This window comes from Artibeus jamaicensis, unplaced genomic scaffold (assembly GCF_021234435.1).
Source record: "Artibeus jamaicensis isolate MK-2021 breed Jamaican fruit bat unplaced genomic scaffold, CSHL_Jam_final contig_452, whole genome shotgun sequence".
NCBI classification, from domain to species: Eukaryota; Metazoa; Chordata; class Mammalia; order Chiroptera; family Phyllostomidae; genus Artibeus; species Artibeus jamaicensis.
In genome coordinates, this window is record NW_026521837.1 from 2,477,131 (window position 1) to 2,503,206 (window position 26,076).

Genomic DNA, 26,076 nt, shown 5'->3' on the forward strand with positions numbered 1-26,076 from the left:
CCATGGTCAGTTACTTAACCTTTCTGTGCCTGAATTTCCTGTTACGTGAAACCAAGAGAATAAGCAAGACAATAGCAACACCTTATTTCACAGGAAATTAATGTAAAACCATTAGGAAAGTACCTGGCATATAAGCCCATCACCATCATAATCTTCAAAAACACATTGGTGGAAACCAAGTATTATTTTATACATGAAGAAGAGTGAGTTCAGAGCTAAAGTAAGATGTACAAAGTCATATTACAGGTTAGAATTATGATAGGTGTTAGAAAAGCAGTGCTTATTAATCTTTAGTCCAACACTCTATATTATGTACTCCTAGGTAAGTCTATCTCCTACCACTTCAGAACTGGCCCACTTACATTATCAGAACATAATCTCAATATTTGAAAACTTTCAAACACCATGAATAATTTAACATCCTGCTGAAATCTGTAACCGTCAGATGGAGCAAACACCACAGTTAAAATGAGCTGTGGATGCTAGGTGGTTAGACAAAATCATTGGCTATATATTACCTACATTTGCACAGATATAATGCATACAATTAAAATTGGTACATCAGCGGAATTATAAAATATTACATCTCGTGGAATGTTGGGTTTGTGCACAAAGAGCTACAAGCTAAATTACAAAGGTCTGTGTCTGTGGGTACAGAGAAGCAGTTTTAAATGTAGCAAAAATGGAAACTGAAATTGGGACCCCGCAAATGCTCCTCACCGTCTCCCAATTCTGCTTCATGCCCTCATAGCAGTGAAATGCTAGAACTAGCTCATACTGGCTCTTGAGAACCAACTGTTTTATTTTTGGAATTTTGTATGCCAGTTGTTAAAACACAACCATAAATAAAAATTAAGTTCTATAATCTTACAACTAAATAACTTTAAAAACAAAAGTAGTAAATACTCAAGACTCATTGTCTCCTAGTTATTTCCCACATTTTGCAATTAACTGTTCTCTTGAGATACTGGACTGGCCAAAAAGCCCACTACAGTTTTTCCATAAAATAAGATTTTTACTGATTTGTATATTTTTGAATATGTCAGCTATCTCCTGCTGTTGGCTTCTAGTTGGTGGAGGCCAGGGGTGCTGCTAAACATCTTCCAATGCATAAGACAGCCCCACAGCAAATACTTGTTTGGCCAAAATGTCAATAGTACCAAGAAACTTTCAAATCACTTTTGACATGTTTGATCAGTCATAGCACCTTCTTCATACACTGCATAAATCTTCTTTGCATTTCAGTTGCATTTTTACCTTTCTTGAAACAATAAAGCATAACATGCCAAAAATGTTGTGTATCTTCTTTCATCTTCAATATTAATATGGCTGCACAAATATTCACCAATTTTGGTAAGCTTCTTTTAAATGCATGCTGATATGGCAGCTGTCACAATGTAATCTAACAAAATTGTTTTGAATTAAGTTAAAGATAACTAAGCCCTACTATAGTCACCATACAGAAAAAAGCAATGGACTTTTTGGGCAAACCAATACTATAAAATGGGGTGCTATTGTATATCTTTTTTCAATCCACATTCAGTAACACATTAGCTGCCTGAAACATGTCATAGTGCAAATATTTACACCATAGAAATTAATAAATGTAACACATCAGGACAACCCCCAACCCCCAATCTGAGTCAGTTATTACCATTTACCAAAACAATACTGCCTTAAAAGTACAGGGCAGCCAGCTAATTACCCCTTAGCTTTATCTACCAATTTTTGCAAATTTAATCAAAAAGAAAAATCTAATCCAAGAAAAGAGGAAAATGTATGTTAAAAACACTGGCAATCTTAAGATCTTTTGAAGACACCTTGTTTTGTTCCCCTCAATAATCCCTTCAAATACATATATGTTCCCTGACATTAACAGCTATATAGATTTCCTTCTTGTCTAAAAGAAAAATTGTGGTCAGATTAATTTTGCTTTTAAAATAAAACACATATTCAAAGTGTCATTATACTCAATCAAAAAGGCTAAAATATACAATAGCATAAAGAAAAAAATGCAAATTTCTCAACTGACTAATGCAACAGTAAAAAGAAATACATGATTCTCGCAAATAGCTATTACCATATTTTGCTGTGTATAGTGCATTCCTTTGTGTAGTGCGTACCCATGTTTTTGTATTATACATGGGATTATGATGCCCATTATTATACCCATGGCATGTAATCATTATAGCCATGTATAATGCACATCCTTATTTTCCCCGCAAAAATTTGGGCAAAAAGTATGCATTATACACAGCAAAATACAGTATTTCTGTGATTATCTGTGGCGGGGATAGTGTGAAGATACAAGGAGAGGATGCGAGAGGGGAGGAACATGGTGTCCTGAGGCCCTCGGAGGCGAAGTTAAAGACGCTGCCTTTTCTTCTGCTATTACCATTCTGACATAATTTTAGAACAAAAATGTCAAGAATAGTTCACAATAGTTTTAAGTCACTCAAAAATAACCACAGATTTTAGTAGTAAAAGAGTAGTAACAACACACTTATCAAACTTACCCTTAAAATGTCAGTCTTCAACTGTAGTTCTGTTGGTGGGGCTGAATGCATCAACCCCAGGAGAGTGCCCATGTCATCATCCCCATTTGGAGAGAGCACCAGCTGCTGGATAATCATCAGGGCATGCTGCCGGCACTGAGGGTACTTCACTATATTATGCGCACATCTTGCACCTCCAAATTCTCGGAAAATTCCTGGAGAGAAAAAAAATTAAATTTGGTATTTTTATATGAAGAGCAACTCAGAATGCATATAAAACCTATATAGCTATTTCACCTGTTAAATTATAATAAAAAATTGTACTGGAGATGGTGTCAGAAAAAAAACCTGCAAGTTTTCTCTAGATTTCCTTAAATGCAAGATTAATATTCACCATGTCTTTATTCTCCAAATCTAGAACATTAAAAAATTCCAAAGGTAACAATGAAGAGACCCAATTTTTTTGTTAAGTCTTTAAGCTGAAAAATACTTGAAATCAATTTTTGTAAAAAGCTTTCAGATGAACAATACCCTCAAGTAAATGAGATTTAAATTGAACAAAGCTTCCAAAATAGCATTAAGAAATAAATGAAATATAATTATTCTGTGATGAAAAAAATTACAGGGAATCAAACTTTTTAGTTGGCAAAGCACACAAAGTGTCACCATAATGCTCCAAATGCTCTATGCAGTTGATTTATTTAATCCTTATTACTGTACAGATGAGATGAAACATACAGAAGTTGAGTAATGTGGCCAAGATCACAGAGCTAACAAAGGATAGAGTAGGATCTATGCCTAGAAAGCCCAGCTCTATAGCCTGTGTTCCAGGCCACAAGTGATACTGTTCTCACATCAGATATCATGACTGAGTATTTAAAAAATGGACCAACTGATCTAAATCACCAATTAATATTTTCTCCAAACTAATCACTCTATCCTTTATGCTTTTAGGATACCTTGTATATGCCACTATCATAATACTTTATATATCAAACAGTCTTAGTATTTGTTTATATGTTTGTTCTCCCTTTAAACTTCTGGTTTGTGTTTCATAAATATTTACTGAGAAAATAAATATCAGAATACTTTGCTGTAGCAGGCACTGACCTCTTTATTTAGTGACTTTCTATTTTCTAACTTTTTAAGAATTATATAACATTGAAGTGCATATAAGTTATTATGTGCTTGAGATTTGGCACATGGCAGACCATGTTCACTTCCTGGTTGCAAGTTAGTGTCCTTGAAATAATCATAATGACTAATGTTTTTTAATATTTCTATGAGCAAAGCATTGTTTTAAGTGCCTGAAATCATAGGGCTCATAACATTTTTTACTTTTAAAACTGATTTTAGAGAGAAAGGGAGGTGGAAGACAGGGTGTGGGGAGTGGGGCAAAGAGGGTGAGAGAGAGAGAAATAGAGAGGAAAAGGGAAGGGAAACAGAGAAACATCAATTTCTTGGTCCACTCATTGATTCTTGAAGTCAAGAATCAAACTGGAAATCAAACCTGCAATCCTGGCACATCGAACAATACTCTAACCAACTGAGCTTAGCCAGCCAGGGTAGTAATATCTTTCATAACAAGAAGAAGATAGTTGATGAGAAAAAAAATTTTGTGAAAATGTCTGGTAGTCTGGAAGATAAAGTTAAGTGACTTTTGTCATACAGAGTAAGCTCTCCACTCTCCTACATTAGAACTGTTCGGGCCCTCTCGGTGGGACATGTCACCAAAAGCTAACTTGTCAATAAATTCTTGTTAGTATAGATACCCTTATTACATTTCTGATTATTTCAGCCAACTAAACCTAGTTAGTGGAAATAAGGAGACTATGCATTATATCATGAATAACCTGTTAAAGTCACACCCATTAAACCTCACCATACACTCTATTTGACTTAACTATTAAATTCATTCAACCACATCTTGCTTGGGATTTGCCCCAACTGCATTTACGTAATTACTTACACAGTTACATGTTTCCATCTTTTCCCCATCAGTTTGTAATTCTTTTGGGGCAAGAATTATTGTATCTTTGCACCTGGTATTGTGTATGGAACACAATATATTTCATTTTATTATTATTCTTAAAATATATTTTACTCATGTTGAATACTGAGCTCTTCTGCATTCAGGCACACAGGCATGCACTTGTGCATTTGCTTCTTCGATCAATCATTTCTGTTCATTCATTTGTTTGTTCATTCTTGGCTATCCCTAACTCTTAAAATAAATTCAAATTCCTCAGCAAGGCCTACAAAACTCTCTATGATCTGTGCACAACCTACTCATCTGCACTCACCTCCCAGTCACTTTCTCCTCTCTCAAGCTGTATTGACATTGTTGTCTGATAAGTTTCTGATGATGGCGAAAATCTCAAGGATCTTTTTTCAAAGCAAGATTGATATTTTATATAATACACTTGGACTGCCTATTAATCATAGGTAGAAAAGGACTGAAGACAAGTTGAGACCAAAGATAAAGTAAAAGATTTAATAAATCCAGCTTACTTAAAAAAGGCAAGCTTTATTAGAGAATCATTTTTCATTATTTCCCAAGGTTGTAAATTATAATACTCTAACTGGACTATTAAAAAATTAACAAAACCACCATATGAAACAAATATGTTAGAAAATATTTATTTTTTAAAGTATATTTTATTGATTTTGCTATTACAGTTGTCTCACTTTTTTCCCTCCCCTTTAATCTCTGCCCCCCACCTGCTCTTCTACTAGCATTCCCCTCCCTTACTTAGTTCATGTCCATGGGTCGTACATATAAGTTCATGGCTTCTCCACTTCCTATACTATTCTTAACCTCCCTCTGTCTATTTTCTATCTATCATTTATGCTTTTTATTCCCTGTACCTTTTCCTCCCATTTCCTTCCTGCCCTCCCTGACGATAACCCTCCATATGATCTCCATTTCTGCTTCTATTACTGTTCTAGTTGTTTGCTTAAGAGTTCAGTTATTGATAGTTGTTAGTTTACTGTTGTTTTACAGTTCATATTTATTTATTTAATTTACAGTTCATATTTTTGATCATCATCTTTTTCTTAGATAAGTCCCTTTAACATTTCCTATAATAAAGGTTTGGTGATGATGAACTCCTTGAACTTGATCTTATCTGGGAAGCATTTTATCTGCCCTTCCATTCTAAATGAAAACTTTGCTGGATAGAGCAATCTTGGATGTAGGTTCTTGCCTTTCATGATTTAGAATACTTCTTTCCAGCCCCTTCTTGCCTATAAGGGCTCTTTTCAGAAATCAGCTGATAGTCTTACAGATGCTCCTTTGGATAGCTTTATCGATGCTCCTTTGTAGATAAATGACTCCTTTTCTACTGCTGCTTTTAAGATTCTCTCCTCATCTTTAATCTTGGGTAATGTAATTATGATGTGCTTTGGTGTGTGCTTCCTTCGGTCCAACTTCTTTGGGACACTCTAAGCTTCCTGGACTTCCTGAAAGTCTATTTCCTTTGCCAGAATGGGGAAGTTCTCCTTCATTATTTTTTGAAATCAGTTTTCAATACATTGCTCTTCCTCTTTGTCTTCTGACACCCCTATGATTCAGATGTTGGGAAGTTTAAAGCTGTCCCAGAGGTTCCTAAGCCTCTCCTCATTTTTTTTGAATTCTTGTTTCTTCATTCTATTCTGGATGAATATTTATTTCTTCCTTTTGCTTTAAATCATTGATTTGAGCCCAGGTTTTCTTCTCTTCATTGTTGGTTCCCTGTATATATTTCTTTATTTCACTTTTCATAGCCTTCACTTTTTCCTCCATTTTGCGACTATACTCAACCATTTCTGTGAGCATCCTGATGACCAGTGTTTCGAACTCTGATAGGCTGGCTATCTCTTCATCACTTACTCCTATTTTGGGAGTTTTGATTTGTTCTTTCATTTGGGCCATATTTGTTTGTCTTGGTGCACCTGTTATGTTGTAAAGGGTGGAGCCTTAGATATTTGCCAGGTACTAACAACCCAGTTTGCTGGGTTGTGAAGCTCTATATGGGGGAGGGGTCAGAGAGAGAACAATGCCCCTTGCTCAGCTCTCGGCAGGCTGGCTTTCAGTCACTTCCCTCTGCTCCACAAGCAAATTGGGCCCTTCAGGTTCTGATTCCTGGGTGGGTGGGTCTGTGTATGTGCTAGGACCCAGTGGGTCTCTCCAACAAACTTTCTTGTGAGGCTAGGAGTTTCTCCTGCTGCTGCAACCCTCACAGATTTGTATAGTCAGAGGTTTTGAGTCTTTCTTACCCTGTGCTGGAAACCTGAGTTGCTCAGTCTGTCTTGCTCCCCGGTTGTTCCTCTCAAGTTTATCTGCAGGCAAATGTGGGACTACCCAGTCCTCCAGCTGTTGCCTCTCCTGCCCCCGTCCTCCAGCCGCCACCTTGCCATGCGTTGTCTGTGCCCTGGCTGTCTGGCTCTGCCCCTCTTATTGGTCTGGATGTTTTCTCTTTAACTCTTTGGTTGTCGGACTTCTATACAGTTTGATTTTCTCGCAGTTCTGGTTATTTTTTGTTTTTAAATTTGTTGTTGTCCTTTTTTTGATTGTTCGAGGACGTAAAGTGTATCTACTTACATCTCCATCTTGGCCAGAAGTCGGAAAATATTTAAATAAGCAAAGTTATTTGATCAAGAGTCTGAATTAGGTAAATTAAAAAAAATACAGAAAAGAATACTTCAAACACATGGGACACTATAAAAAGGAGTTCATCATCACCAAGCCCTTATTTTATGAAATGTTAAAGGGACTTATCTAAGAAAAAGAAGATAAAAAAGATGAACAGTGAAAGGACAGCAAACTCACAGTTACTAAGAACCACACCTAAAACAAAAACAAACTAAGAGGACAGCTAGATCAGGAGCAGAACCATAGACATAAAGATCATGTGGAGGGTTAGCAACAGGGGAGTGGGAGGAGAGGGGGAGAGAAGGTACAGAAAATGAGTAGCATAGACGGTAGGTAGAAAATAGATGGGGGGAGGGCAAGAATAGTATGGGAAATATAGAATCTAAAGAACTTGAGACACGTGGTCATGAACTAAAAGGGGGAATAGTGGGGGAGGGGTGTGCAGGGTAGAGGGGAATGAAGGGGGGAAATAGAACTGTAATGGCATAATCAATAAAATATATTTAAAAAATAAAAAGGAATAAAATATAAGAACATACTTTGAAATGATAGCACTGTTATATATTTTGTCATTAATATACTGATAAAGGTCAAAAGCACTGCATTTCTAGAAATATGATAGTACCATTACTTAATTAATATTGTTTTCTCTTACATGATAAAAGTATTTCAGAAGCAAGAATATTTAGGAAAGATATAACCAGAGATATGATCCTCCCAAAGCTAGCTTTTCTAGTTACCTGCATTTGTGTTGGATCCTTGAAGAAGCACTGTCAAGGTCTCCATAACTAACAAAGCCAGGTGTTTTTGGTCTTCAGTTGAACTATTATTTCTTGTGTCCCCTAGGAAAAAGGATCAAAGGTCCAGATCACAAAGTTATAAGCTTATGTTTTGCTTGATTCAGTTTTAATAATTAAAAAATATTTGTTTAATGTCTACTTTTACCACTAATACAACTGACATAATACAACCTTTAAAAATAATACACATGTCTACCAGCTATCAAAACTAAGGTCAAAATCCATGTTTGAAAAAAAAAATCCATGTTTGCATATTTTATTCTGACCAGGCTAGAAAGTTACAGTTATCTAACAAATACTAAAAAGGAAAATGTTAATCAAACTTAAATGTATTCTTTTCAATATGGTTTTCCTTGCAAAGAAGGTCAATAGGAGAATGCTAGATTATAATGCACCAAAGAGAAAGAAAAGTTTAGGAATAGTGCTATCTGTTTAACTTGTATTAATTCATTCAATGCACTTAATTAAGTGCCAAATACTACCACGCTTTTATCAACTTTATCAGAAAGGAAGAAAACTATAAAATTTGATAATACTGTGTATGCACATATCACAAGATATATATCTATTGCTCTCTGTAATTAATAAAAACATTGAGACACCTAAACATATCAACTGTTTCTAGAAGCTTTTGAAATTCCCTCTAAAAAAGGTAGTAGGCACTAGTCACGTAGATCATAAATGTCTTCCTCAGCTGTTACCTTAAATTCTCTTTCACCATGGTGATACAGTTGTAGGACCTACCCACTCCTTCCCCAATTCCCCAGCAGAGGTTGAATGAACAAGTTAACTCTGGGAAATATTCACAAAGATGTTATGAAAATGTGTATCAGTAAGTCATTCAAACCAAATGAAAGGCAAAACATGAACAAAACACCCTGCCTAAAGCCTTCTGTCAAATGAAAATAAAATTATGAAAAATGCTTTACCTTGTTCATTTAGTGCCTGAGCTGGATCCTTTAGGAGGGCAGCATATTTGTGCAAAAGGTTTACCATGACCTCTAGAAGGCCAACTTCTCTGAACACATCCTTAAATATGTAGTCATGTCGTGTAAACTTAAGAAGTGTTTTCATTGCAATAATGCTACACTGGTAAGAAGAGCTAGATTTTAAGAGAATACTAACACTAATAAGTTCTTTACAGGGGATATAATTTAAGCTAAACACGACAAACTCCAACATCTCAAAGTATTTGTTTTGTACTTCTGGGAGTTTAGAAATCTTCTCTGCAAACTGTGACAACGTGTGCTGTGACTCTAGGATGAAATAATTGGCATTGTCAGCCATGTAAATATTTGTGATAGCATCAAGGATGATTTGGGCAAGGAAGCTGGTTTTTGCTTTTAAAAATGCATTCTGAAGAACTGCAAAGGCCTGGATGTTTCTCACACTGTGACCTAAAATAGAAAAAAGAACACAAAGTAGGTGCTATGTGATATTTTAATCATGGCAACCTAGTCTATTTAGACAGATCATAACATTTATCCACTATTTACTAAGCACACATCCTGTTTTTCAAAATATTCTATTTTTCTTCGTCAGGTCCAAACACTTATTAAAAATAAGTAACAATACTGAATCAACTTTCAATGCATCACTGAAAATATTCTGGTTCCAGAATAGCATATATTGAAACATTAGTTAGTTTTAGAGAATAAACCGTATCACACAGGTCCAGGCTTCAGAGTATGAATGTTTAAATGATCCACTGAAAAGACAGAGTAGCTGAATGAATAAGAAAACAGGACCCATACACATGCTGCCTGCAAGAGACCCACCACAGAACAAAAGACCTACCCAGACAGAAGGGAAGTGCTGGGAGGAAATATGCTAATCAAATGATGGGGAAAAAAGCCGGGGTAGCAATACTTATATCAAACAAAATTGACTCCAAAACAAAGGCTATAAAGAGAGACACAGAAGGTCACTTCATCATACTCAAGGGAAGAATCCACCAAGAAGACATAAACATTGTAAACATACAGCACCCAATATAGGAGCACCCAATATAGGAGCACCCAAATATATAAAAAAAACTAAGAAAGACATAGACAGCAACACACTTATATTAGGGAATTTTAACACCACACTGCCCAAACGGATAGATCTTCTGAACAAAATATCAACAAGGATATTGCTGCACTGAACAATGCCCTAGATCAAATGGACTTATCTGATATATATAAAACCTTTTATCCCAAAGAAGAAAAATACACTTTTTTTCAAATGCACATGGAACATTGTCAAAGATAGACTACATGGTAAAACACAAAACAAGATTTAACAAATTCAGTAAAACAAATAAAATCAAGCATTTTCTCAAACCACAATGGCTTGAAAATAAAAACCAACCTCAAGGAAAAAACTCATAAACACTCAAATTCATGGAGAATGAAAAGCATGCTATTAAATAATAAATGAGTTAAGAATGAGATGAAGGAAGAAATCAAAAATTTTCGGCAAAAAAATGAAAATGAATTCACAACAGCCCAAAACTTATGGTACATGGTGAAGGCAGTCCTGAGAGGAAAGTTCATAGTGATACAGGCCTACCTAAAAAAGATAGAAACACTGCAAATAAACAACCTAATCCCACATCTATAAGAACTGGAGGAACAACAACAAACAAAGCCCAAAGTGAGTAGAAGGAAGAAAAAACTAAGATCAGAGCTGAATCAAATGACAAAGAGACTAAAAACACAATTCTAAGGATAAATAAATCCAGGAGCTGGTTCTTTGAAATGATAAACAAAATCTGCAAGCCTTTAAGTAGACTCATCAAGAAAAAAAGAGGGGACCCAAATAAACAAAATCAGAAATTGAAGAGGAGAGATTACAACTGATACCACAGAAATACAAAGGATTGTAAGAAATTACTATGAAATTTCATATGCCATGAAATTTGAAAATGAGGGTAAAATGGACATATTTGTAGGAAAATATAATCCTCCAAAACTGATGGAGAAGCAGAAAGCCTGAACAGACTGATAACAATGGACAAAATTGAAGCACTAATTAGAAAACTCCCAGCACATAAGAGCTTGGGACTGGACAGTTTCGCAGGAAAATTTTACAAAAACATTGACGGAGGAGTTAACCCCTATCCTTCTTTGACTATTCCATAAAGTCCAAGAAGATGGAAGACTGCAAACTCTTTTTATGAAGACAGCATCATCCTAAACCCCAAACCAGATAAAGACACAAGAAAGAAAGAAAAATTCAGGCCAATATCACTGGTGAACATAGATGCTAAAATCCTCAACAAAATATTGGCAAACTGCATCTAGGAATACAATAAAAAGATCATACACCATGACCAAGTGGGATTCATCCCAGAGATGCAAAGAAGGAACAATATTCACAAGTCAATAAACATAAATACATCACATAAACAAAAGCAAAGACAAAAATCACATGATCATATCAATAGATGCAGAAAAAGCATATGATAAGAGACAGCATCCATTTATGATAAAAACACTCAGTAAAGTGGGAATAGAGGGAACATTCCTTAACATAATGAAGGCCACATATGACAGACCTACAGCCAACATCATATTTAATGGGCAAAAACTAAAAGCTTTCCACTAAGATAAGGAATAAGAGAAGGATTTCTGCTTTACCACATATATTCAACACAATATTGGAAGTCCTAGCCATAGCAACCAGACAAGAAAAACAAATAAAAGGCATCCAAATGGGAAAGGAAGAAGAAAAACTGTCATTGTTTGCAGATGACATGATGGTGTGCATAGAAAATCCTGTAGACTTCACCAAAATACTCCACCTAATAAGTAAATCTGTTAAAACAGCGGGACATAAAGTCAATATTCAGAAATCGAAGGCATTTTTTGTACACCAACAATGAAATACCAGAAACAGAAATCAGCAAAAAAATCCCATTTGATATAGCAAAAGCAAAATAAAGTACCTACGAACAAACCTAACCAAGGAGGTAAAAGACCTATACTCAGAAAACTATACAACACTGAAGAAGGAAATTAAGGAAAACACAAACAAATGGAAGCATATACCACATTCATGGATTGGAAGAATTAACATCATTAAAATGTCCATACTACCCAAAGAAATTATAGATTCAACTCAATCCCTATTAAAGTACCAATGACATATTACACAGATACAAAACAAACATTTCAAAAATTTATATGGAACCTTAAATGATCCTGAATAGCCGCAGCAATTTTGAGAAAGAACAAAGTAGGAGGGAATCACAATACCTGACATCAAACTGTATTACAAGTCCACAGTAATCAAAACAGTTTGGTACTGGCATGAGAACAGACACATAGATCAATAGAACAGAACAGAGAGTCCAGAAATAAACCCAAGTCTATATGGTCAATTAATATCTGACAAAGGGAGCAGGAGCATAAAATGGAGTACAGATCGCCTCTTCAATAAATGGTGTTGGGAGATCTGGACAGATACATGAAAAAAAATGAAACTCAACCACCAACTTACACCATATACAAAAATAACTTAAGATGGATAAAAGACTTAAACATAAATCATAACACAAGAGAAGTCTGAGAGGAGAACAGAGGCAGGAAAATCTCAGATACTCTTCACAGCAATATTTTCACCTATGTCCCGTAGAGCAAGGGACATAAAGAGAAGAATAAACAAATGAGACTTAATCAAAACAAAAAGCTTCTGCATGGCTAAAGAAAACATAAGCAAAATGAAAAGGGAACCAACTGTATGGGAACATGTATTTGCAAATGATACATTGGGCAAGGGTTTGATCTCCAAAATATGTGAAGAACTCACACAACTCCATTCCAGGAAGACGATCAACTCAGTTAAAAAATGGGCAAAGGACCTGAACAGACACTTCTCCAAAGAGGACATACAGAGGCCCCAGAGAGATATACATAAGTATGTTCAGCTCTCTAGCCATTAGAGAGATATAAATTCAAACCACAATGAGATACCACTTCACACCGGTGAGAACGACCATTATTAACAAATCAACAAACAACAAGTGCTGGGAGCTTGTGGAGAAACGGGAACCCTAGTGCACTGTTCGTGGGAATGCAGACTGGTGCAGCCACTGTGGAAACCAGTATGGGATTTCCTCAGAAAACTAAAGAACTGCCTTTTGACCTGGCAATTCCCCTGCTGGAATTATACACCAAGAATCCTCAAACACCAATTCAAAAAAACCTATACACCCCAATGTTCACAGCGGCACAATTTACAATAGCCAAGTGCTGGAAGCAACCTAGGTGCCCGTCAGTAAATGAATGGATCAAAAAATTATGGTACATATACACAATGGAATTCTATGCAGCAGAGAGAAAGAAGGAGCTCCAACCCTTTGCAACAGCATGGATGAAACTGGAGAACTTTATGCTAAGTGAAATAAGCCAGGTGGTAAAAGACGAATACTATATGATCTCACCTATAAGTGGAACCTAATCAACAAAACAAACAAGCAAGCAAAATATAACCAGACACATTGAAATAAAGAAGAAACTGACAGTAACCAGAAGGGAAGTGGGAGAGGATAATGGGGGGAGAAGCGGAGGAAGTGTCATCAAGGAATATGTATAAAGGACCCCATGGACAAAACCAAAAGTGGGTAAGACTGAGGGTGGGAGGTGCAGATGGCTGGGGTGGGCATAAATGGTAGGGAGGTGCTAGAGACAACTGTACTTGAACAACTTGAATAGTAAAAAAAAAGAAAGAAAAAATATAGTAAGTTTTATAGTACATGTAAAAATCATTCTGTAATCCACAAAAAGAAATTTTCTATTTGTAATATTTTTAAATTTAGTAGATCTTATATACAATGGAATCAAACAAAATCTGGTAATTTGGGTTTCTATCATAAAATGCATCTAAAATGACTGAATAATAACACCAAAATAAGTAGTACACAAATTTGAAGTATATTTTGAATGCTGTTGTTATCAGGAGTAGTTATTCAGGACTGTCTTAACCACTAAATTCTTACAATATTTAATTGGGGAAGGAGAATAATAGTTAAATCTAAAAGATAACTAAAACACTATCTTATGAATCAAAAATATCCCTTAAATATTGACACATGAATGCTCTAATATTTTACCTAAACAGATGTATCCTGTATAAGTTTCAAATTTTGCACAGACTTCAATCTCTTTGGTACAGAAATGAAGGTTAAGTGAGAAAGTTATTCTAAAAGATGACAATTACCATCTTATTACTTTCAAGTCTATACAAAAGAAACAAACCCAAATGAGTAAGGTTTGAAAGGATATCAGTATATATAACAAAAAAAGATCTTTCTTATTTTCAGAATATGTTGTAAAAGTTGAGTGTTTGAAAAAAGAGCCAAAAGGATACAGGCATAAGTAATACAAAAATGAGACTGAAGGTCTAAATAAAGGAATGCAAGAGTTCATTCCCCACTGAGACACTAAATATCACTTTTTTTTTAGATTGGAAGTCACCATAATCATTCAACTCTGCCAATGATGGATCTGAAGAGGTTAAAAAGACACTTATCATAATCCAGGTGAATGATCTAGAACCTTAACTAAAGCTATGGCAGTAGGGCTGGCAAAGGAGAGAAATCAATCAACGTTTAGATAGTATAAAACGTTTAGAAGTTATGAATGAATTAAACTTGTTAACGATCAGCAAGTAAGGAGGCTGGCTAAACCATCTACAAGGTTTCATCTCAGCAAGCTGACTTCAGCCCTGGCCACCTGTGCCTCCAGTACAGATAAAGTGGATGGACCAGGGGCTCTTTAAAGTAAGCTCATGATTGGGACTGCAAGGCATTTCAGGTATAAGCTTTAACAAAAACACATACACAAAAGAGAAAAAATATTCTTAAGAAGAGAAATATCCTTTATTAAAAATACTTGCTCTGCAGTGGACTGAGTGCGGGCCTGCAAACCAGACAATCGTGGTTCGATTCCCACCCAGTCAGGGCACATACCGGGGTTGCAGGCTGGTTCCCTGCAGGCCACTTCCCAGTAGGGGACACATGAAAGGCAACCGTACATTGATGTTTCTCTCCCTCTCTCCTTCCCTTCCCCTCTAAATAAATAAAATCTTTAAAAAATATTAAAAAAAATACTTGCTCTATTTAGTGAACAAATTTAGAAGCCAAGGAGAGCTATGAATTATGGAGCACAACCTTACAATGGTGTTTCTGGAATAATTAAGATAAAAAAATCACAATTGAGTTGTTATTAAACAGCAGGGATATTTATTACTTAAAGGAAAGGACTGCTACATTTTTCTTTAATTTCCTTCTTTAGAAAAATCTCTCTGCTGGTAAGAATACAAAGTTTTATAAAAGCTTTTGCTATGAAATATAGAAACATAAGTCATTTTCAAGCTTTAATATCTAGAAACAGTAAGTTTACCAGCCTCATTAATAAGTTAATTTTTTTCTTTTAAATTTTAGATTTCTATAATGTTTCACTTGATCTAAAAACAGCACTAAAAATAAAGTTGGTAAATTATATCTCTGTAGAGAGCAACTAAGGCAAATATATTCATGTTTCTTTTTTTAAATGTAATTATTAATAAATGGGTAAAAATTTCTTGGTAATAGGAAAAATTTCTTTTCACAGATGGTAAAATCAAACAAAATATTTCCCAAAGTATCCTAAACAAATAACTGACAGAAACATAAACAGAATCAAATATATCACAATGCACAGTCCCAACATATAAGTAGTCCAAACCCAACACTTAAAATTTGTAGAGACTATGGCTGCCTCATTGTATCAATGCTTCAGATGACATCATCACTATTGCCTTCCTAATTTTCATTCCCGTACAGTCTATCATGTCTTAACTAAAACTAGACTGATAAGAAATGTACCTCCCCAAAAACCCACTAAAACTAATAATGAAACTTAACAGTCATAGGTAAAAAGAGATATTTTAAAAACTGTATTTATATAAATTAGCACCAAGCAATCCAAAATAAAATTAATGAAACAATTTCATTCACAACAGTATCAAGAAAATATTTAAATTTTTTCCTGTTGTTCAATTACAGTTTGTCTCCATTTTCCCATTGCTCTCCCCTGCCCTGCCTCAAAAAAATATTTAAGAATACATGTACCGAAATAACTGAAACACTTGTGCAATGGACACTACAAAACATTGCTGAGAGAAAAAAGACAAGCGAAATAAATCAGAAGCTGTATCTTCATTAATTGGAGGACTCACTGTTAAGCCAATTCTCCCCCCAAACATGCTGATCTACAATCAATGTATTCCCAACCAACATCTCATCAGGCTCTTTATGTTTTCAATCATTCCATATTTAAATTTACATTGAAGTCCAAAAGACCTAAAATAGCCAGAAATAATTTTGAAAAAAAAAAAAAAAAAGAACAAAATTGGACAATTGACTTTATTTCAAGACTTACTTTAGAGTAATTAAGATTGTGTGGTATTGGCCTAAGACATATTAGCCAATAGAGCAGGGGAAAAAGGGTCCCAGATTTATGGTCATATAGAGTCTTTTCAACAAAGGGACCTGGCACACTTGGATATCCATATTACAAAAAAACCTTGTTTCTTACTATATACAAAAATTAACTTATTTAAAAGAAAGACATTCTATATTCCCCCTGTAGAATAAAACTATATCCTTTAGTCCATGCAATAACACTACAAAGTAGATAAGGAGAAACAGATGATTTTGAGTTATAAGTGAAACTCAAAATTATCTAACTTGATCTAAATATTTATTTTACAGAAATTACATAAACTTTTCTGAAAAAGAAACTGATATTTAGAAAGGTTAGGTCACTTGTGGTCCCCTGAATTTGGATTCGTAGGGCAACACCCTTTTCAGTTAACCTTGCTTTCATTCACATAAGTCACTGAATTCTCGGAACAAGCCCAGGAGACAATAGGTCATACATTTATCACCCCTGTTATGGATGAGACATCAGGGTGACAATTGAGGAAGGTTAATTTTGCTGCATTAATTCTCTCATTTCTAAATTATACCTTTGTAACTCACTATTATGCCAGTGTTATGATCAAACTGATCAACCAAATGAAAGAACAGAAGTCTAAAATAGGGAGTACACTGCTTAACTATTTTTAAATTAACTCAAAATGGGTACTCAAACTAGAGTCTATAAATTAGAACTTTTTTGAGACCCCTATGTTTTAATATTAAATAAAATGAAGCTTAAACTGCCCAGAAAATATTCCTGGAATTCTACTTCTTGCACAGATTACAACGTACACACTGAGGGTGCATCTTACTTCAGTAAGTCTGAGGACACCAATCTAAGTCACGACTTCTCAGGATAATTTTCTCCAGTAAATCACATTTAGAATTTTGTAATAAATTCATTGATTCTCAAAGACATAAAAACTTGTGGCCCTGGCTGGTGTAGCTCAGTGGACTGAGCGTGGGCTTGTAAACCAAAGGGTCGCCAGTTCCATTCCCAGTCAGGGCACATGACTGGGCTGTGGGCTAGGTCCAGGTCCCCAACAGGAGTTGTGCAGGAGGCAACCGCACATTGATGTTTTTCACACTCCTTCTCCTTCCCTTCCTCTCTTTCTAAAAATAAATAAATCTTTAAAATGACAAAAAAAACCTTGTAACTGCTAACTCCTATGTCATAAAATACATAGATAACGTATTAATAGACGTTGTTTTCTTTACTAATTAAATTCTACATGCACATATAACTGTACTGAATATTTACTTAGTGACAATCATGTAAAATAAACTACTGGAAGCTTCCACGCTCAGATCACTTCTGAATGGTTATTATGCATTGAAAAAAATAAAGAAACAGCAAAACCAGCTTGTACCTTTTTTTTAAAGTTGATATTCAATTACAGTTGATACTCAATATTATTTGTTTCAGGTGTACAGCATAGTGGTTAGACATTTATATAATTTTTGAAGTGATTCTCCCCAGTAAGTCTAGTACACACCTGGCATCACAGTTATTACGATATTATTGACTATATTCCCTGTGCTGTACTTTTCATCCTGTGACTACTTTGTGACTACTAGTTTGTACTTCTTAATCTCTTCACTTTTTTCACCCAGTTCCCCAACTTTCTACTATCTGGCAACTGTCAGTCTTTTCTCTGTTTTCTATGAGTCCATTTCTGTTTTGTTTGTTTATTTTGTCGTTTTAGATTTTACTAAATGAAAATCATATGCCATTTAAAAATAGCTTGGACTCTTGCTAAATGTTATTAACTATACAATAAGTATTCTTAGTAAGAGATCACTAGATGAGAAGCCAAAGTTAGGAAATCTGAACTATAAAATTTATTTTCTGACATGAAAGAAATAATGTAACTTCTTTGTACTTTGGTTTGCTCGGTTTTAAATAAAATATAAACATTTACACTTTGTGAGATGTACACACAAACACACATCCAGAAGGAAAAAACGAGAGAAGGATAGAGAGAGTGTTACTCTCTTGAGAGTGTGACTCAAGGCCCACACATATAAAGTGGAAATGTGTGGAGTACCAAGATCCAAAGAGGAATGTTTGAATCATTAAATTGTTTATATATTAATATGAAATATTAAAATATAAATTTCACGGTTTAGATATATTTAGTATTATTTTCAGTACTTGATCTGTAAAGGCTGTCATTCAAGAAATTTTTACCATAAAAAACACAACCTTTAGTGAAAAACAGTAAATTACCTATATCCAAGTAACAAATAAAGAGCAAAATATGACTAATTCATTCTCTCTCTATATCTGAGTAAAAATGGGGGGAAAAAAAAAGGACTTACCTTTGCCTGCAGGCTGGGGTACTGCAAATCCAGGCAATAGAAAGGGTGCCCCTGTGGTAATCCCAGCTGGTTTTAGTTCACTGACACCATATGTTGTTAGGGAAGTTATCAGATTAACCAGATCTTTCAAGGCATCTTTGGATTCTGCCTCTTTTGCTTGTTCCAATCTAGTAAAAGTATAATTTAGCAAAATTTTTTTTCTAGTTATAGTGTCAAATTTAACAATTTTTAGTAAATATATGCAGTAGATAAATGAATAAAGTGCACCAAGAAGCTTCTTCTTACAATTTTTGCCATATAAAAACATTTTTCAAATACACACATTTTAAGACATTATGGTATATTTGAAAAAAATATACTAATAGTTAGACAACCTGGTTGATAATAAGTGCTGATTTTGCCACTAGCAGTGTTATTTTAGGTAAATGAATGATCTTTGGTAGAAAAGTCTCTATAAAATAAAAGAAAATAGATTAAATGTCTCTTAAATTCCCTAAAGCTCTAAAGTTATAAAACAATAAAACAATGAAAGTTTCATTGTTCCAACAGAAATCCTTATTAACCATTTTGTTCATAAGACATTTCCTGTTAACAATTTTTAAAAATGAATTCCTTGAGGAGGGTTCTAACAGTTTTATGTGTTTCATTAATTTATTCAGATACTCATTAGAGTACATTTAAATAAAGCTCTGAGAGTCTAACAATTTTTGGAAACAATCTTAATTCCTTTAAAGGTACACTGTAGTTATTATGGAATCCTTCGACCGTGGCTTTACTGAGAACACAAAATGGGGTGCAAAAATACATTTTTTTATATAATATACTGGTGTTTTCCTCAATAGAACTAATTACTCCCATTAAAATAAACTTTGAAAATGCACAAAGTAAAATAAAAAAGTATGCTTAGCTTCATAACTCAAAGACATGGTTAATATTCTGTTATATTATTTAAACTTGTCTTTTTTAATGTGAAGGTTTTGTTTTAATAAACTTTTCATACCATATGCAGAATTTTGTGAACTTTTTTTTCATTTGCTAGTGAAAAAACATTTCTCCACGTTAGTGTAACTCTCTACAGATATGCTTTTAATGGTCAGGGAGAGCCAACCACAGATTTGGAGAAAGAGAGAAGTGGGACAGCTAGTGGAAATTATAACAAAGGAGCACTAATGTACATAAAATTTGACCTAAATTTAACATTATAGCTTTATGATATAACCACAAGTGAAGTTGTTATGTCAAAGGATTAACATTTCTGAAGCTCTTGATAACATCTGTCAACCTGTGTTCTCAAAGGTTTGCACCAATTAATATTTGCCTAGGAATGTGAAATAGATTTTCATCAACTATCATATGTTGCTTGTAAATTATGAAATAATATGCAAAATATTATTCTTGGGGGTTGCGTAGTACTAAGTTATAGCAACTAGGTTAAACTGGTGTTAGAAATAAAAAGTTTAAAAAACAGCGCTGGTTTACAATACATCGAATGATTTAAAAATAACTGATTGCTCAGGGAACAACTAGTGAGGCATGAGTATCTTTTTCCTAATAAATTTGTAACTGGCCACCTTCCATACATGCACAAAACATGTGGGATGGAAAGCAGGGCTAGTGAAACATTTTAGATTAATTTGTCTTACACGTACATTTGTAAGGTCTCACTAAATCTACTTAATTATTCTTGTTATTAACTACATTAGTAACACTGAATTACTAATAAAACCAAAAATATAATTAAACAAGAAGAGCTTGTACTTTCAGAAGATATTAATTAGTAGATAAACTCTACTTCCTCACCTACTAACTGTTTCACATCTAACCTCTGATTCCGCCATGTCTGCAGCCTACATTTGACAACTTAATTCTAAATTCACTTTTTGTATTCTATTGGCAGAACAGGAGTAAAAAGAAGTGATTAAATCCAAGAGTAGAAAAAGTATATATTAAAAAACTGATTGCTTCCTTTTTTCCCTAACCACAACTACACGGTTTCCTTTGATGCAAAAGACTGAGTAGACATTTAAAATATATTCTTGAATTGTGGGAGTTTACCTAAGCAAGAGATCACAAAGGAAATTATATCCTTGCCATATCCGAAAATCGTCCAAAAGAGTTTGGGAAACATCACTGGAATCTTTGAGAAAACAAGAAAGCCCAGCAAACATTTCAACAATTTCTAGGGGAGACAGGTCATCTGATTGCTGCATATTCTGAACACATGTAGATAAACATTCTTTTTCTGTAAGAATAAATAAATAAATATACATTATTTATGTCAATTGCTTAAGAAAACTTTCTTGAGTTTCTGAACCAGTGTTTAATGAAACATCAAATTTTAATATATCTATAAAAAAACTGTAAGATAAATGTTACAGATTCTTAAAGTAAATGTAAGATTCAAAGTCCTTGGGAAAGCCCTCCCTTTAAGTAGTAAACAAAGGGTAATAAAAGAAGTGTGAAAAGATAGCTGCATTTTATGCCTTTCTGCAGCCAAATGATATTTTTTATCTTTTACATTAATACAGTAAAAGGATGTTAAAATTTTTTAAAGTCTCTTACTTAAGTTTAAGAAGAAAGTCTAGTCATTTGTTTACAGTTCAAATTACAGTGAATACAGACCAGTGAGATACAAAATACTTCAGGAGACAAAGTTTTAAAAATTATATTTGTGCTACAGATTACTAATTTAAAACACAGTTAGACATAACCACTGACTTTGGTGACTAGAGTCATTTCAAAGACTTTTCCTCTCTTATCGTTAATGAAATTCACTTGTCTAAAGTAACCCAGTTTCACATAACAAATGCAACAAAGACTGAACACAGGAATGGAAGCAAGAAACACAACGGACAATTTCTCTTTAGTGATGCTAAAGAATCCACCTTATTTCCATTATGCTGCACTAAACAGATTATTATTTTTCTACTTATGAAATATCCTCAGAAAGACTTTTAACTATAGCATCTCAAAAAACCTTTTCTTTTTCTTCAGTAAAAGAGAAGGGAAGAATAGAACACAAAACAGAATTTCCATTATATTATAAATGAATATTTATACAAAAATGAAATTATCTTTATTTTCATATGTTTGCTTGGACAAAATTTCTCACATTTGAAATGCCTCACAAATAAAAGATAAATATTGTTCTCTTGGTAAATACAGTGTTTAATTTAAAATAGAATTTTTGGAAAATTAGGAGATAAAAACATGTCATATGAGGAAGAGAAAAGTTAGAAATTTAGAGCACCTAAATTAATAAAGAGATATTCACCATGAATATACTTCACTACATTGACACTAAGCCCATGGCGGGATATGGTCATCAGGACTTCCCCAGCACTCTTCCTCCAAGGCAGGTTGTAGGGCGGGCACCAAGAGGTTATTGCACTGAATAAAAGCTGGAGATCATCTTTCTGAGCCAGCTCCTCCGCTGGGGAAACAAAACTGCAGAGTTTCACTAAGATCTAAAAAACAGAACAAAACAAATGTGTATATAAATGAAAGGTTGGGGAAAGAGAGGAGCCAAAACAGGACTACAGCTGACCATTAAAAATTCTGAAAGTCTGGGGTTAGTACTGAGCGATACCATTAAGCCCACAATGATGAGTGCTCTACCTCAAGCAGCATTAACGATAAACTATAATTTAGAAGTGGGTTAAGCTAAGACAGTAAACCAGCCCTACTTTGATCAATTTATTAAAAGAAATGTTCTATGTTTACCTCTCTTCATTCTGGTATTTTTTCATACCTTACCCTAAGTGGCATAAATTAACAATAACAATCAAGGTCAATATTTTATTTTTCTAATTTAGTTCTCTAATTCTGAGTTTGTCATAGGTGAAATGTAACTGTCTGCTCTAAAAGGGCAGTTTTAGAGAAAAGAGAAAGTGAAAACAGTAAAACTTAAAAACATGGAAGTATTTTCAAATTGGTCCATTTCTATGCAAGTGGAAGGGGATATCAGAATAACAAAATCATCTTATTTCATAAGTAACTTTTAATTATGTCTAGTGGCCAACATTCTTCTAAAGTCTAGCTTTCAGCACTTTCTAAACTCTGGAATGAGAACTCTTTTCTAAACTGTGAATTGCAAGATATACAGTGCACAGTGTTCACAGCACTAAGCACCTGCTCGTTGGGGGAGTTTGGCTATGGTTCTTAACCTCAAAGGGTTTTCTCTTCAAACCTCAAGTTAGTGGAAGGAAAGGGTAACTTTTCTTCTTTGTGCTAAATTATCTCATCTAAATATTTTTTAAAAAAAATATATAATGTAAATAAAATAACTATAATTTATGAAGTAATTTTATTCTCTTGAAAGAAAATGCTTCAGGAAATTTAACTATTTCATTATCTGTGGGGAAACTGCTACATAGAAAAAAGTATTTGGTATAGCACAGGAGATATAATCAATAATATTGATAACTATATATGGTTCCAGGTGGATATTGAAAATATTGGAGGGAACACTGTAAAGTACAAGATTGTCTAACCACCATGCTGTACACTTGGAACTAACACAAAACAATACTGAAAGTAAACTGTAATTGAAAAATAAAAAGTAGTTGAAATATCATGTTTTGTCTGAAAAAGCTAAGTTTTGCTTTTACTATCTCCTTCAATGCAAAAATTTAATTAAATATAAGAGCTTTCTAAATCATAGAAGCCAAATATCAGGAAGATAAAAAAGGATTAAGAATTCAAGCAACAACACTTATAAAGTCAGTAATAAGGCATTCCCTCTCAAAACAATGCCTTGAGATACTGCTGGATATTTAATGTGTATTAACGTGTAATATGTGTATTTTTCCTCAAATGTATTGAATGCAACATAATAGCTATAAGAAAAGAAAGAGTTAATTGCAACAAAAAGACATATACTCAGAAGAGCATATTGATTTTACTTTTCCTTGGTTCTCACATTTTTTCCCAAATCAAATCTGTGTGCTCAAAAATAAATTGGATTTAATTCCTTGAATTTACTGACTCTTAAGACAACCATTCTATTCTTAATCTTTCGAAGCAAAAGCATTCTTACAAATAACTTAGTATATATCTTTCATCCTATAAACGAGGAAACAAGCATTTGCATCCCATTCCTCGTCTGCCCCTCTACTACCACTTCTCTGTGTAGGGGCTGTTAACCAACTTCAGCCAAGTGTGGCCGGGCAACAACTGGCCATATCAACACAAATGAAAAATAAAAACAAAAACCAAGAACTGAATGCCTATATACCAACTGCTAAGGTCCCAGGAAGCCATCTGTCACAAAATATAAACACTGGAATTTCACCTATTAAAAACACTTTGTGTTCAGAAAACAATAAGTTTGATTTTTCTAGACAAAATAATGAGAACAAAGTCCAGCCTGTGCTGAGAAAGTAAGACAGGGAGATGATGTAAGGCACTGAAGGAGAACAGGGAGAGGTGGTGTAAGAGCTTGTTTTTGTTTTTTTTTTCCTTTTGGGTTTTATTTATTTATTTTTGGAGAGAGGGGAAAGGAGAGAAAAAGAGAGGGAGAGAGAAGGAAACATCGACTAGTTGCCTCTAGCAGGCACCTGGACCAGGGACCCAACCTGCAACCCAGGCATGTGCCCTGACTGGGAATTGAAGCAGTGCCCTGTCACTCTGTGGACCACTTGGATGACATCCAACCACCTGAGCCACGCCAGGCAGGGAAAGCCTGGATTTTTAATCACGGCCCTGCTTCTTCTGTGCATCACAGCAAGATTACCAGTTTTACGTCAACAGGGAGTTTCATTTAATTGTCTTGGAATTTCTTTTGGCCGTCACATCCAATGTGCTAAAATGAATCTCACATTTACTTGAAAGTTAGTACTCACTGTTTTCAAATACAGAAAACAAAATCTAAGTTTTAGAAGAATTCTTTGCCTTACTTATTTAGTATTACATATATACAATTCAGCTTCCATTTATTGCCTAAAACATTAATTACTTCTTTAGGAAGGCTTATTAAATAGGGCTACTTATCTAATCAGCAATGTCCACAAGCAGCTTTAAATCCTATGAGATTTACTCCTTTACTTATTCTCACTGCTTTTCTCATCCCATCTAATTCAAGAGTCCAATAAACCTGAGTTCTAATCCTATTTCTGCCATTTGCTCACATCACCATTTGGGGGAAAAGCAAGCATTCTAATGTCATGGGTTGTTTCGCAAATTACGAGGTAAATAAAAGATTTAAGTTAACCACTAGCACAAAGGAATCTTATAAGTCAAGTGTTCAATAAGTATTTGCAAAAGTAGTATTTTACTGATTAACCAGTCTTTTCCCTTTTAAAACTGCCTTAGCGTTCTCTGACCCTCCTTTCACTGCCAGCACCTCTAGAGTTGAGTCCTTCCTGCAGCAAATGTCCCGATTATAGGAGGTGCAGTGTCACCTGTACCGGCTCCACCTCATCTACTGTCCTCTCGCCTGGTGATGGCAACAGCAGCAACCACAGGCACTTCACCTCCTATCTCCTGAGCAGAAAACTGTAGCTTTCTATATTAATCCTCACAAAAACCCTTTAGGTAATTATGATTATCTTCATTTTAGAGGTGAGAAATCTGCATCTTAGGTTATATAATTTCAGAGACAGTATTCAAGGAGTGTTTTTTATTGAGGTGAAAACAAATGACATAACTTACCATGTTAATCATTTTTAAATACAGAGTGTATTAGTGTTAACTGTAAGCACACTGTTACACAATACACCTCTAAAACACTTTCATCTTGCAAAACTGAAACTCTGTACTAACTGACAACAATTTCTTTCTCCCCTCCCCACAGCCTGTCAACTATCATTTTATTCTGTTTGACCACTTTAGATACACATAAGTGAAATCATACAGTTATTTGTCTTTTTGTGTCAAATGTGTTTTCTAATACTTTAACAGATCTGATAGGTACATTTACTTGAAATATTTTTAATTTGCTTGTTTTTAAATCTTTCTCCCCCCAAAAGGATTATCAAAATGATGACAGCATTTCCAGGCTGCATAACAAAGGTCTATTTAGACCTTTGTTAACTGCTAATGCTATTAAAGGAATGGTATTGAGGGTGGGCAAGAGGAATTTACAGGCAAGGAACACAGGAGGTAGCAGCAGCCACTAAAATAAACCATCTTTTCTAAGTGAATTATTTAAAGACTAGGGACTTCCTGTATATAGATTGCAACAGAAGAGAATTTCTTGACATTATAAGAACTATTACCCCAAACTTAATAATTATCAATAGATTTCCTTGCTTGGATTATTTCACAAATGTTACTGCTATATCCAAGGTAAATTTAATAGTTAAATCTATCAGAGAAACAAACTTAATGCCTCACTCAAATATTCCTCAAAAAGAGTGTGCAAATTCAACAAATGTG

At 34.4% G+C, this 26,076-nt stretch overlaps 1 protein-coding gene across 9 annotated transcripts in view; it reads right to left on the reverse strand.

The window, feature by feature from the left end:
* The window catches only part of WDFY3 (WD repeat and FYVE domain containing 3), a 280,919-nt gene that overhangs the window by 123,243 nt on the left and 131,600 nt on the right, over positions 1-26,076 (reverse strand). For all 9 annotated transcript variants that reach the window (XM_053666391.1, XM_053666398.1, XM_053666395.1 and 6 more), the window contains 6 exons: positions 21,974-22,166; positions 20,755-20,941; positions 18,700-18,866; positions 8,858-9,325; positions 7,869-7,970; positions 2,517-2,710 (listed from right to left, as the gene is read on the reverse strand). In XM_053666391.1, the coding sequence (XP_053522366.1) occupies positions 2,517-2,710; positions 7,869-7,970; positions 8,858-9,325; positions 18,700-18,866; positions 20,755-20,941; positions 21,974-22,166 (1,311 nt within the window). The remainder of the gene's footprint in view (positions 1-2,516; positions 2,711-7,868; positions 7,971-8,857; positions 9,326-18,699; positions 18,867-20,754; positions 20,942-21,973; positions 22,167-26,076) is intronic.